Source organism: Sciurus vulgaris (assembly GCF_902686455.1).
Source record: "Sciurus vulgaris genome assembly, chromosome: 11".
Taxonomy (NCBI): Eukaryota; Metazoa; Chordata; class Mammalia; order Rodentia; family Sciuridae; genus Sciurus; species Sciurus vulgaris.
In genome coordinates this window covers 117,559,461-117,571,900 of record NC_136472.1, presented here as the reverse complement: position 1 = coordinate 117,571,900, position 12,440 = coordinate 117,559,461, and the positions used below count along the sequence as shown (strand labels likewise).

The 12,440-nt window shown below is 40.3% G+C and overlaps 1 protein-coding gene across 4 annotated transcripts in view; it reads right to left on the bottom strand.

Moving 5' to 3' along the window:
* The window catches only part of JHY (junctional cadherin complex regulator), a 65,697-nt gene extending 62,850 nt beyond the window's left edge, over positions 1-2,847 (bottom strand). For all 4 annotated transcript variants that reach the window (XM_079104504.1, XM_079104506.1, XM_079104505.1 and 1 more), the window contains exons 1-2: positions 2,745-2,847; positions 87-501 (exon numbers count right to left, since the gene is read on the bottom strand). In XM_079104504.1, the coding sequence (XP_078960630.1) occupies positions 87-421 (335 nt within the window). In that variant the 5' untranslated portion in view covers positions 422-501; positions 2,745-2,847. The remainder of the gene's footprint in view (positions 1-86; positions 502-2,744) is intronic.
* Positions 2,848-12,440: the final 9,593 nt, after the last annotated feature.

Sequence of the window (12,440 nt, the reverse complement as noted above, 5' to 3'; positions counted from 1 at the left end):
ACATTATAAGGTGTGCTCCAGGAAAGCCTGTCTCTACTGGTACAGGATTATTTCACATTAAGACTGTATACAAGTCAATTCCTTACCTGTTGTTCGTGCCATTGTCCTGGGCCTGGAGGTCTCCCTCAATGGCCAGCTGAGCTACTTTTCGGCTTGCTTCCCCTTCTGTTTCACTCAAGCTTTCCTCCTGAGGACTGTCCTCTAAGCTGTCAGGCTCCACATCTTCCTGGATTTGGTCCTCAAGTTCAGACTGGGACTTGAAATCTTGACTGAGACTTTCTGAATCTGATTCCAAGGAGTCTTCTGAAATCTGGTTTAAGTCTTCTTTCTTAAAGAGTGGGTCTGAGGACTGGACATTTAAGTTGGTATGATGGACAGGAGACTGAATGGAAAGCTTGGGAATTAGTTTACTCTTACTCATTTTGAGAAATTCAGAAATCAAGAGGAGATCGTCTTGATAGGAACAGTTGGCTGATAAGTTCTGGTTCACAAAATCATTACCTAAAAAATTTACATTTATGTTACTCTGTGACTACCGCAAACTCCTTAATGCCAATGTTTATCAAAAATTTCAGCGAGTAAGAGAACCTTGTTATATTATCTGCAGGCTTTTATATGTAGCAATATCTATTGGAAAAACAATTGTGTTTCCTCTCTTACACAAACACATCTGATTTAGAGCTCATAAACAGCCCCAGTATCGAATGCTGTTTCACTGAGGAAATCTAATGGTTGTTTGAAATCAAATTCCCTTTTCCAGCTTCCAAGGGCTTGCTACAGACAAGCCAGCACAAAGCCAATGTTAATTATGGACAGTACCTTGATGGTACTTTATTTCATTATGAACAGTACCTTATTTCAAATGGCCCAGTCAACAATATATTTATGTCCTGTTCAGCAGTACTCATGGGTAGGGTAAAACAGGTTCAGAGTCTACCTTTTGGAAAGTAAAGGACGGAGAAAGAAGAGTGTGGTTTCCACAGGTGGAGGTTGTTTTGTTCCTAGACCTATTTTGGCCAGCTACATCATTTGGAAAAGACTTTTTGATACCCTGGCTGCCACAGAGAGAAATACCTAATTTAGGTCCTTATAAGGAAATCAACCTCATTATACAATGAACAGTATAATAATAAATAAAAATATAATAATAATGATTAAAATTATTCAACAAAATATTTGATGGCCTCGTGAATCCTCCCACTGAGCCATTCAAGGCAGAGGGTGGAAGTCACCCAACTGAAAGGGATGCTGTCCTGAGGATAGTTGGGTGGGTGGGAGACTGACCTGAATCACTGCTAGGAATTAGTTGGAGTCCCATCCAACTTGCCTAGAGTGTGATTCCAAGTGAACCCTCACTGTCTCAAAGGGCTCTTACAGTGACCCATGAGATGGTTTATGGAAAGGGTGCTTTGAGTTCATATAGGATTGAAAGGAGATGATGTTTTTGGATTGTGTGCTTCCTTTCATCTTTATCTAGCATTTCTATTTTGGTTGATCTTGTATCTTACTACTGCCTTTATGCCATTTTTTTCCCTGTAAGTCACATAACAAAAATCTTCACCACTAGAGAGTACTGTAAAATTCGTTTTACTGGCTTGCTTGTGTTCTTGTGGAAAATCCTAATTTTAATTAAATAACATAACCTCAATCACCTTATTCCTATTCTGGGATTACTTATTATGTTGACCTTGTTGCTAAGGCTTCCATGGAACAGCAACTCCTTGGAGGAAAGTATCTTAACAAACATAACAGACAAAAGATAATGTTTATACTTAAATACACATGAAATAATTTTCTATTTAACTCAAAGTTCCCCCTGTTGGTAGACTAACATCATTGCCTAATTTTACAAACTGATTTGCTGTATTGTTTCTTATTTTAAAGACGAAAATTTCATCCTGCCATATTATTTTAATAATGTCAAGCAGATTGTTGCTTTGTAGGGCGTTTTTAGAAAGCAGCAAATCCAGCAGATACTAATGTATTTAAACTAAAAGTTTGTATAAACATTGGTTCCACCGTAGGAGTTAAGATCACAGTATTGGGATCTCAAAGAACAAGCATAAAATAATCATTATAGTTCCATTCTAAATTGTGCTTTCTCAGTTCCTACAATTCTGAAATGAGAGGCCAGGGTTTTTTGTAATTAATAGTAATAAAAGCTGGGTATGCTGGAGACCTGATCTTTCAAAAGCAAGGGATTATATGAAAGGAAAGGCTGACAACTCGAACAAATCAATAAGTGGGCGTTTGGCATTTAATGAATGTGGCTCTCTAGCACCAAGAAGTGAAAAACACTGTGGCACTAACATTTCTGACCAAGAGAGGCTGACCGGCCAGTCAAAATTCCTCTAAGTAAACACGAAATAGGGGGACATAGCTCCTAGTATCTAGGGACTAAGAAATGCCAGCTGCCTAGTCCTGGGACAAACGAATTCCATTTACAGATGAATGGCAAAGAAAAAGTTGCCCTAGCGTGGAGCAGGGCGGAAGCTGGGGTTTTCTCTCTGTGCCAGTTTCTAGGGGCACGACCCGCCACAGGGGGCGTTTGAAGGTCGGGTGCCCTGGGCGGCCTCGACTGGCGGAACAGGCGGCCGGGAGCCCCTCCGCGCCGCGGCCCGCGGCCTCCTGGCTCCCGAAGCCTCGCGCCGGGCTGGGCTCGCCCGCCCGCAGCCCGCTCGCTAAGGCGCCTTCCGCGGCCCTCCCGGGCCAGCCCGCCCTGCCCTCCCCGGCGCGCCGCCCACCTCGCTCCGGGAGGCAGCTGCCCGTCGCCGGCCCGGAGCGCCTCGGCGGCCGCGACCCCGGCGCCCCGCATCCTCCGCGCCGTCGCCGCCGGCTCCCGCGGGGCTCCCGCGGGGCTCCCGGGCCCCCGCCCGCCGCGCTGCCTGGAGACCGGGGCCAACACAGGCCGCCCGCGCCGCGCGCTCCCGAACGCACCTGCCGCCCTGCCCGGGTGGGGGCGGCGGCAAACGGCCCCGCCGCCCTGACAGTCCCACGCTGCAGGCCCAAGGAAAGGAGACCGTGTGACACGTGAGACTGCCAGGACACCCGAAGAACCCCGACAAGCCGGGGAGCAAAGAGCCCCGTCAGTGAATGAGTCCATGACTGCACCGGGTATTTAAAGAAAAGAAGAAGAAGAAAAAAAAATCCAGATGACCAATAAATACCTGCTGTTTTTATTTTTTTATAGGTATTAAAGTGACTTTTATTTTTTTGATACCAGGGATTGAACCCAGGGGTGCTTAACCACTGAGAAACATCCCTGCCCTTTTTACTTTGTAGTTTGAGACAGGGTCTCACTAAGTTGCTGAGGCTGACTTTGAACTCGTAATCCTCCTGCCTTAGCCTCCCCCAGCCACTAGAATTATAGGCATGTGCCACTGTGCCCATCTTTTTTTTTTTTTCTTTCTTTTTTTTTTTTTTTTATTGTAAACAAATGGGATACATGTTGTTTCTCTGTTTGTACATGGAGTAACAGCTACCATTTGTGTAATCATAAATTTACATAGGGCAATGTTGTTTGATTCATTGTTATTTTTTCCCTTCCCCCACCCCTCCCACCCCTCTTTTCCCTCTATACAGTCCTTCCTTCCTCCATTCTTGCCCCCTCCCTAACCCTAACTCTAACCCTAACAGTAACCCCTCCCACACCTGCTGTTTTTAATTCATTAATAAACTGAAAAGGCAAAATTAAAATCACACCGGAGACAAAAGTCATCAGACAGGCATAAGTTGAAATGTTAAGGAGGGCATGAGGCAAAAGAACCCTCATTTACTGCTGGGGAAAGTATGAATTGGCACAACCGCTTTGAAACATGGTTTGGTCTTATCTGGGGTATGTATACCTTAGGATCCAGCAATTTCACTTTCAGGTATTTGCTCCAAAGAAGTGTGTCTTGGAATATGCTTCCAAACTGGAGAAAAATAAAATGTCCATCAACAACAGAATGGTTCATTAAATTGTGATATTCCATACACTGGCATACTATGTAGCAGTCCGTGCAAAGGAATGAAATACAGCAAAGATGAACCAGGAATGAAATATGCAACAACATGGAAGTATTGAGCAATAATTAAAATTGGAATACCGAGCAATAATTAAAACCATTAAGACTCAGAAGAGTATATTCTGTATTATTTTGTATATGAAAACTAAAGGCAGGCTAAAGAAAACTGCACTATCTTTATAGATGCGTACTTAGTGGAGAAAACTGTGGAAGGAAAAAAGCCAAGTAGGGATTCCCATGAAAACAGGATTGTAGCAGGTAAGGTGAGGGTCGTAGAGAAGAGTGCTTTTAAGATTGTATTTCCAGACCTTAATGGTGGTTACGTAGGCATTCATTTTATAACACTTCATTAAGATGTACATTTATATATGTGCAGAATTTTTCACTATCAAAAAAGATTTCAAAGAAGAGTAAAGAAAAGGAATGTAGGGAATTATATTCTCATTAAAATAGCATTAAAATCTCAAGTTGATCTGAGGAACAGTCTTCAAAGAGGCAAGAATGCTTTAATACATTTGCTGCCTCAATAATAGAAAGCATAAGGAATTGGAAAATGCCCTTACCACCTAGTTTTGCATTTTTATTCTGCTTTTTTATTACAGTTGGATTTTTTTAAACTTTTTTTTGTTTTACAGTATGGAACTTGTCTTATGAGTGTATGGTTTGACCTCAATGTTCTTTTGAAGAAATAAAAGTGAAGTAGCTGAAAGTATTAGTGTTATTCTGCCCTGTGTGTTATATAAATTATTATAACAACTGCAAGCATGCAAATAAATCCTAAGCAAACAAATCCAAAGAAATTGCCTCTCATGGCTGCTTCCAGAATGTTATTCCATGGAATCAATGTGGAGTCATTCACCCTCGTCCACTCTCTCATCCGCTGATCAGTGGAAATTGATGCTGTGTTTCCTCAGGTCCTTCAAGTTCTTTCTGCATCATCCAGAAAACATTTTATTGTGTTTTTCTGAAAATGAGTGATTCTCACATGGTTCAGGAGTCTATCAACCTGGCAGCTACTGTCAGAGACTAGTCCACACGCAGAACATGGGAACCCGGAGTTTGATTTGCCTCTCTCCCTCCTCTGTGTGGCTGTTCTGATTATTATATAAAGTGAGTAAAGGCTGGAGTAATAGGCTCAGGGTCCATCAGAGGACAAAAACCATGCTAGGTATTTTAACAGAAATAATCTAGTATGAAGATTTAAAGCTGAAAAGGGAACACAAACAGCCTGGTACAGTAACTACGGGAAACAGCTTCCATCCCTGTGACTTGGGGAACACAGGATGAACCTGGACTTATTAACACTTAGAAGCTCAGAACCCACACAGTTGGGTCCAGGCCTCTCAGGAGGATGACGTCCTAAGCTGGTGGGCCTAATGAAGCTGGTTTGGGGACTATAATGAAAACTGGAATCAATCTCTTATACTGAAACAAACTGAGCTGCTGGGGTAAAGAAACATTGTTCCAAAGGGGAGCAGGAAGCAAGGGAAGGAGCAATCCCTTTTCTCCCTGCCTTGATCCTTGACCTCTCCCTCTACTGCCCTCTACTGGACCAGTCAAAAAGAGGGATCTGGCCAAGGAGAAAAGAGGTATGCAGAGGTTGCCCGAACTTCCTAATTGAAGAGTCTGAGTGTTTTTGAAGCTGAGAGACAATCGTTTAATAAACAGTGCAATAATACTCTATTCTTCAGAATTCTTGAGGATCACAGAGTGCATACAAGCAAAACAAAGCTATAAAGTGCATTGTTTCCAGTTGATGTTATGGTAATAATAGATAATTTACATATGAATAGCACTTCCTGGGATTTGCAGAGTGCTTTTGCATTTATTATCTGTTCAGAATTCAGCTGTCAGCCTGAAACTGAACTAACCAAAACACAAAGAAGAATGGGAAAAACAAGCCAGAAAACAATCAGATTGCATAGGTTAGCAATACTGAACTGATTTGACTACTTTCCCACTGCAGTCCCTATTCCCTGTCTGGCTTTCCTGTGCTATTACCCAAGCTCTGGTAGCCAAGTCCTTTCCTCTACCCCATTTCCCTTCTTGGTCTTCCTGCTACTCAATCTTTCAGCATCATCTCCTCCAGGAAGAATTTTCAGACAGCCTCCCTTCCCTGTCATGTCCCCTCACCAACCCTGCCTGGTTCTTAGACTGGGTAATTCTCACAGAGGCATTTTTTTGTTCTCCAAGAGATATTTGACAATGTCTGCAGACATTTCTTCTTGTCTTAACTTGAGGGAGTACTACTGGCATCTAGTGGGTGGAGGTTGGAAATGCTGTTAAGCATCCTACAGCAACAAATATTATACAGTCCAGAATGCCAGTAATATGAGATTGACATGCCAGGTGCTAGGCTAATGGCCCTTGCTCTGTGGTCCCAAGGCACACAAGTTCCTGTTTCTAACCTTAGACATGTTTATACAGTATAGCATCAAAATCATCTGTGTGCCTCTTTCACATTCTTAACTATACTACAATTCTTGGAAAACAAGGACTAGCATTGTGGTATATACTTAATAGCTGCTCAATAAACATTAAGGAAAAGCCGTACTTCCTTACACTTTAGTCTTTAAGTGGAAAGTAGGTAAAGGTAGCACACCAGGCCGCTTAACAACTGATGATTGTGGCCCATCATGCCCTTTAATTGGGATAGTCACTTTTTTGGGCATATAACTATTATTAAAATTCAGAATACATTCAACAATTTCAAAGGGGGTGCTATTAATTGATTATACCAGAAAAATACGTAAAAGCTGAAAATGTCCTGGGTAACCAAGAAGTGTGGTCTTTTTATATTTAATTGCACAAGTTAAATTGCCTGGTTCCTTCACTCATGTGTTAACTTACCATTAGAAATCGGTTGGGAACTTAGTACTAAAATAAAGAAGGAAGGAAAGAAGGAACAAAGGAAGGAAAGAAAGAAAAAAAAAGAGGGAAGGGAAAGAGAAAAGGAAAAGAAAAAGGAAAGGAAGGAAAGAGGATAGGTTTGGGGAGAAAAAAGGGGCAGTACCAGAAAGCAAAGGGACAGAAATATCACAAAAAAGAAGAGATCTTCAAACAAACACAGCAACGTGGGATCTTTTGGTGTAAGCAAAAACAACCTTATACTTGCATATCTTGTTTGAGAATCACAGTAATACAGCAAACTAATAGATTAATTTTCATAATGATTAATTTTTTAAAACCTATGTAGAATAAATGTCTGCCTGAATAGACGGGCAAAAATAATGTCACACATTACACAAGTTTTTTTTTTAATCCAAAATACTAAAATATTTAAAATCTCAAAGAGTAAACACTGAATCATACAAAAAAGTACATTTACTTAGAATATCTCAGCCTCCAGGATTTTGGAGGGCAAAGTGTCTACATATATGTTGATACAGATGATGCAACTCAACAGACAGAAATATGAGTAACTGATACCCTTCTTGAAGGATGAGCCAAGAGTAACCCAGAGGAAGGCTGGGGGACTGTGGCTTAGCTGGAATCATAGGTTGTAGGGAAGCAATGACCTGGAAGGATAGCTCTGATGGATACAAATTAACAAATTATCAATGTCAGTCTTTCAAATTATTTTTTATTCACTTCCTTAAAAACCACTTTAAAACATTTTTATTACAGAAATTTAAAAAGGTATTTGCGTAGGTAGAGAAGTATAATGAATGAGCATGTTGCCCTCACCCAACTTCAACAAAGAGCAACCTGCAGCCAGTGCTGTTTCTATACAGTGTGCTCCTCTCACCGAATTATTTAAAAGCAAATCCCAGTCATCACGTGGTTTAATATTTAAGTGCTTAGGATTGTGCATCTAAGAGATCATATTTAAATAACCACAGTGCCATTACCATGTCTAAAACTAATAACTCCTTAATATCATTTACTACTCTGTGCTCAGAATATAGATCATCTCTATATTCTATAGCTGTCACTATGGAATATCTCCATTTTGGGGAGATAATCTCGTTATATGTGGTTGGTTTGAGTCAGGATCCAAATAAGTTCTACAAAGTGATTTTTTTTTTAAATGTCAGCTTTACTGAGGTGTAATTCACATAGTACGCAATTCGCCCTTTTCAAGTTTACAGTTCAGCAGTTGCTAGTATCTTCACAGAGTTGTGCAACCATCACTACTAATTTCAGATTCTCTTCCCCAAGGACACCTGCATCCATTAGCAGCCTCTCCTCCTTGCCCACTTCCCCTCAGCACTTGGAAAACATGATGTGCTTCTGTGGATTTGCCTGTTCTAGACATTTTGTGCAAATTAAATTATATAAGTTGTGTGTATATGTATATTTTCTCTCTCTCTCTCTCTCTCTCTCTCTCTCTCTCTCTCTCTCTCTCTCTCTCTCTCTCTCTCTCTCTCTCTCTGGTACCAGGGATTGAACCCAGGGGTGCTTAACCACTAAGCCACAGCCACAGCCCTTTTTCTATTTTATTTAGAGACAGGGTGTCACTAAGTTGCTTGGGGCCTCGCTAAACTGCTGAGGCTGGCTTTGAACTTGTGATCCTCCTGCCTCAGCCTCTCCAGCTGCTGGAATTATAGGTGTGCACTGCTACACCTGGCTGTGTGTATATTCCCTCTCTTAACATAAAATTTTCAAACTTCATCCATGTTGTAGGATGTATTAGTACTCCATTCTGTTTTATTGCCAAATAGCATTTCACTATACATATACCACATTTTATTTACCCATATATCAGTTGATGGACATTTGGATTTTCACCTTTTAACTATTATGCAGAATGATACTATGAATTCTCATGTATAACTTTTTTGATGGAGGTGCGTTCCATGTCTCTCGAATATATTACTAGGAGTGGAATTGCTGAGCATATGATAATTCTTGATTTAACTTTTTGAAGAACTCCCAGACTGTTTTCCAAAGTGGTTGAACCATTTTACATCCCCACTAGCAATGTACGAAGGTTCCCATTTCTCCATATCCACTCCAAAACTCATTATCTGTCTTTTTTTAATCATAGTTATTCTTGTCAGTGTGAAGTGGTATCTCATTGTGGTTTTGACTTGCATCCCTTATGGCGAGCATGTTAGTCAGCCGTCCATTGCTGTAACAAATACCTGAGATAAATCAACTTCTAAGGAGAAAAAGTTCACTTTGATTCAGAGTGTCAGAGGTTTCAGTCCATGGTTGCTTAATCCTGTACTTTTGGGCCTATTGTGGCACAGTACATCTTGATAGGGGTGCATGGTAGAGGAAGCCTGTTCTCCTCATGGCAACCAGGAAGCAAAGAGAGAGGAGAGAGGAGAGAGAAGAGAGAGAGAGAGAGAGAGAGAGAGAGAGAGAGAGAGAGAGAGAGAGAGAGAGAGAGAGAGAGAGTGCCAATAGTTCCTCTAGGCATGTTTCCTAACAGTTCCACTACTTCCCAGTATCACCCAAGGCTGGTGACCAAGCCTTTAACACTTACCCAAACTAAAGCAATGCGTGAGCATCTTTTTATGTGCTCATGGCCATTTGTATTACACAGTGACTTTAATGAGACATTCCAAATGTCATTTTTATTTTTATTTTTTTATTTTTTTAATGCATCATAACTGATTTTTTTTATTGTAAACAAATGGGATACATGTTGTTTCTGATTGTACATGGAGTAACAGCGTACCATTTGTGTAATCATACATTTACATAGGGTAATGATGTTTGATTCATTCTGTTATTTTTTCCTTCCGCCCACCCCTCCCACCCCTCTTTTCCCTCTATGCAGTCCCTCCTTCCTCCATTCTTGCCCCCCTCCCACCCCTCATTATGTGTCATCATCCGCTTATCAGTGAGATCATTCGCCTTTTGGATTTTTGAGATTGGCTTATCTCACTTAGCATGATGTTCTCCAATTTCATCCATTTGCCTGCAAATGCCATAATTTTATGATTCTTTATAGCTGAGTAATATTCCATTGTGTATATATACCACAGTTTCTTTATCCATTTATCAATTGAAGGACATCTAGGTTGGTTCCACAATCTGGCTATTGTGAATTGAGCAGCTATGAACATTGATGTGGCTGTATCTCTGTAGTATGCTGATTTTAAGTCCTTTGGGTATAGGCCAAGGAGTGGGATAGCTGGGTCAAATGGTGGGTCCATTTCAAGTTTTCTAAGGAATCTCCACACTGCTTTCCAGAGTGGCTGCACTAATTTGCAGCCCCACCAGCAATGTATGAGTGTACCTTTTTCCCCACATCCTCTCCAACACCTATTGTTGCTTGTATTCTTGATAATCGCCATTCTAATTGGGGTGAGATGGAATCTTAGTGTGGTTTTGTTTTGCGTCAAATGTCATTTTTAAAGAGTTGATGTCTGAGCAATCTTTAAAGGTTATCATTGCATCTTAAAAATATCATATGATTCTTGAGCTTTAATATATTTAACATGTTCCAGGTGATTGATGAATTTGTGCTACTATGAATTCATAGTTTTAATTTATTTAATATGTCTTTGTTCTTTTTTGTTCTCCAGTTGGCCTGTCGCAGGCTAGTGGAAGTATACGTAGATTGGCTCCTGGGCCCTTTAACGTAGAGGCCCCAGAAGAATCCTTGATAGCTTCCTTGGTTTCTGTTATAAAATATTCTGAACTCATGTGGTACATTTCTTTTCCAAACCTGGAATTAGCCATTTCCCCAAGGAGTCTGGGTCATTTATTGGTAATAATAATACTTACAGACCACACTGTGGCTGCTAAGGCTGTTTTTGCTTATTGCTTATGGCTACAGGAAAGGTTATTGTCTCTAGGCCTTAGGCCTTTTCAGTGGAAAAAGCTAGAAAATTCTTTTTGTTTGTTTGTTTCTTTCTTTCTTTCTTTTTTTTTTAAGAGAAAAATAAATTTTGAGTGCATACTTTTGTTTCCAATTTAGATTTGGGGGTGGGTACTGGGGATTGAACTCAGGGGCACTTAACAACTGAGTCACATCCCCAGCTGGCTTTTGTTTTGTTTTGGGTATTTTATTTAGAGACAGGGTCTCACTGAGTTACTTAGTGCCTTGATGTTGCTGAGGTTGGCTTTGAACTTGCAATCCTCCTGCTGCAAGCCTCCCAAGCTGGCGGAATTACAGATGTGTACCACTGTGCTTGGATTCTATGCTAGTATTGTGACATATGACTACTGAAAACAGTTTAGGATTCATTTGCCCTCCTTTTTGTCATTAGGATATACCTTACTGATTGTTTTAGTCAGTTTTTTTGCTGCTGTGACTAAAAGACCTGACAAGAACAATTTTAGAGGAGGAAAAGTTTATTTGGGGGCTCACAGTTTCAAAGATCTCAGTCCACAGACAACTGGCTCTATTCCTTGTTGCTCAAGGTGAGGCAGAACATCACGGCAGAAGGGTATGGCAGAGGGAAGTGGCTCACATGATGATAAGGGAGCAGAGAGAGACTCCACTTACCAGATTCGAAATATATCCCTCAAAGGCACACCCCCAGGACCCACCTCCTCCAGCCATACCCTATCTGCCTTCAGTTACCATTGGGTTAATCCCCATCAGGGGATTAATTCCCTGATTAGGTTAAGACTCTCATAACCCAATCCATTCACCTCTAAATTTTCTTGCATTGTCTCCACATGAGCTTTTGGGGAACTACTAATATTTAAACCTTAACACTGGTATATGCAGTCAGTCTCTTTTAAAAAGTAACTTGAACTAATTCTTCCCTGAATTTTAGGATTTTTAAAAAGAATTTTAAATTTTGATTTATTTTTATTTAATTTTCATGTAAATAATTCACATTGTTGCAAATTTAGAATGACAAAGACAGGTAAATTTAGAGAAGTCAAACTTCCATCCTCATTCCCTCTACACAGTTCTTTCTGTTTATATAGGTCATGATTTTTGCTAGCCTTTAGTTTAGTGTTGCATTTAAAAAAGTATATCCCAATATGTATCCTTTTCTCAGGATAAAGGAAATCTAATACATACTTGCTTTTTTTCACCCAATAATATATCCTGAAGATCACTCCATAGACTTGAAATTAACTCCCTCATCATTCCTTCATGGCTGTATAATACTCCATCATGTGGCCACCCAGGACCCCATAGGGATAGATACTTGAGTTGTTGTAGATGATACTAGAATGAATAGCCCTCTGCACATGTCAGATTACAGTTTTATTGTTTACCTTTGGTATAGATTCCCAAAAGTGGAATGACTGGGTCAAAAGTAAGTGCTGAGGTACTTTTGCTGGATGTTGACAAATTCTTAATAGATGTTCTACTATTTTATATTCCTAACAACAATACAAACACGAGAGTGCTTGTTTTCCTATAAACTTCTTTACAAAGCATGTTGTGAAATGATCATTTATTACTTTTTTTTTTTTTTGCTATGGGAAGGCATTTATTTTAATGTAGTCAAATTCATTAATCATTTCTCCCCTTTTGCTGCTGAATTTTTGAGTCATTATTAGGGAAGT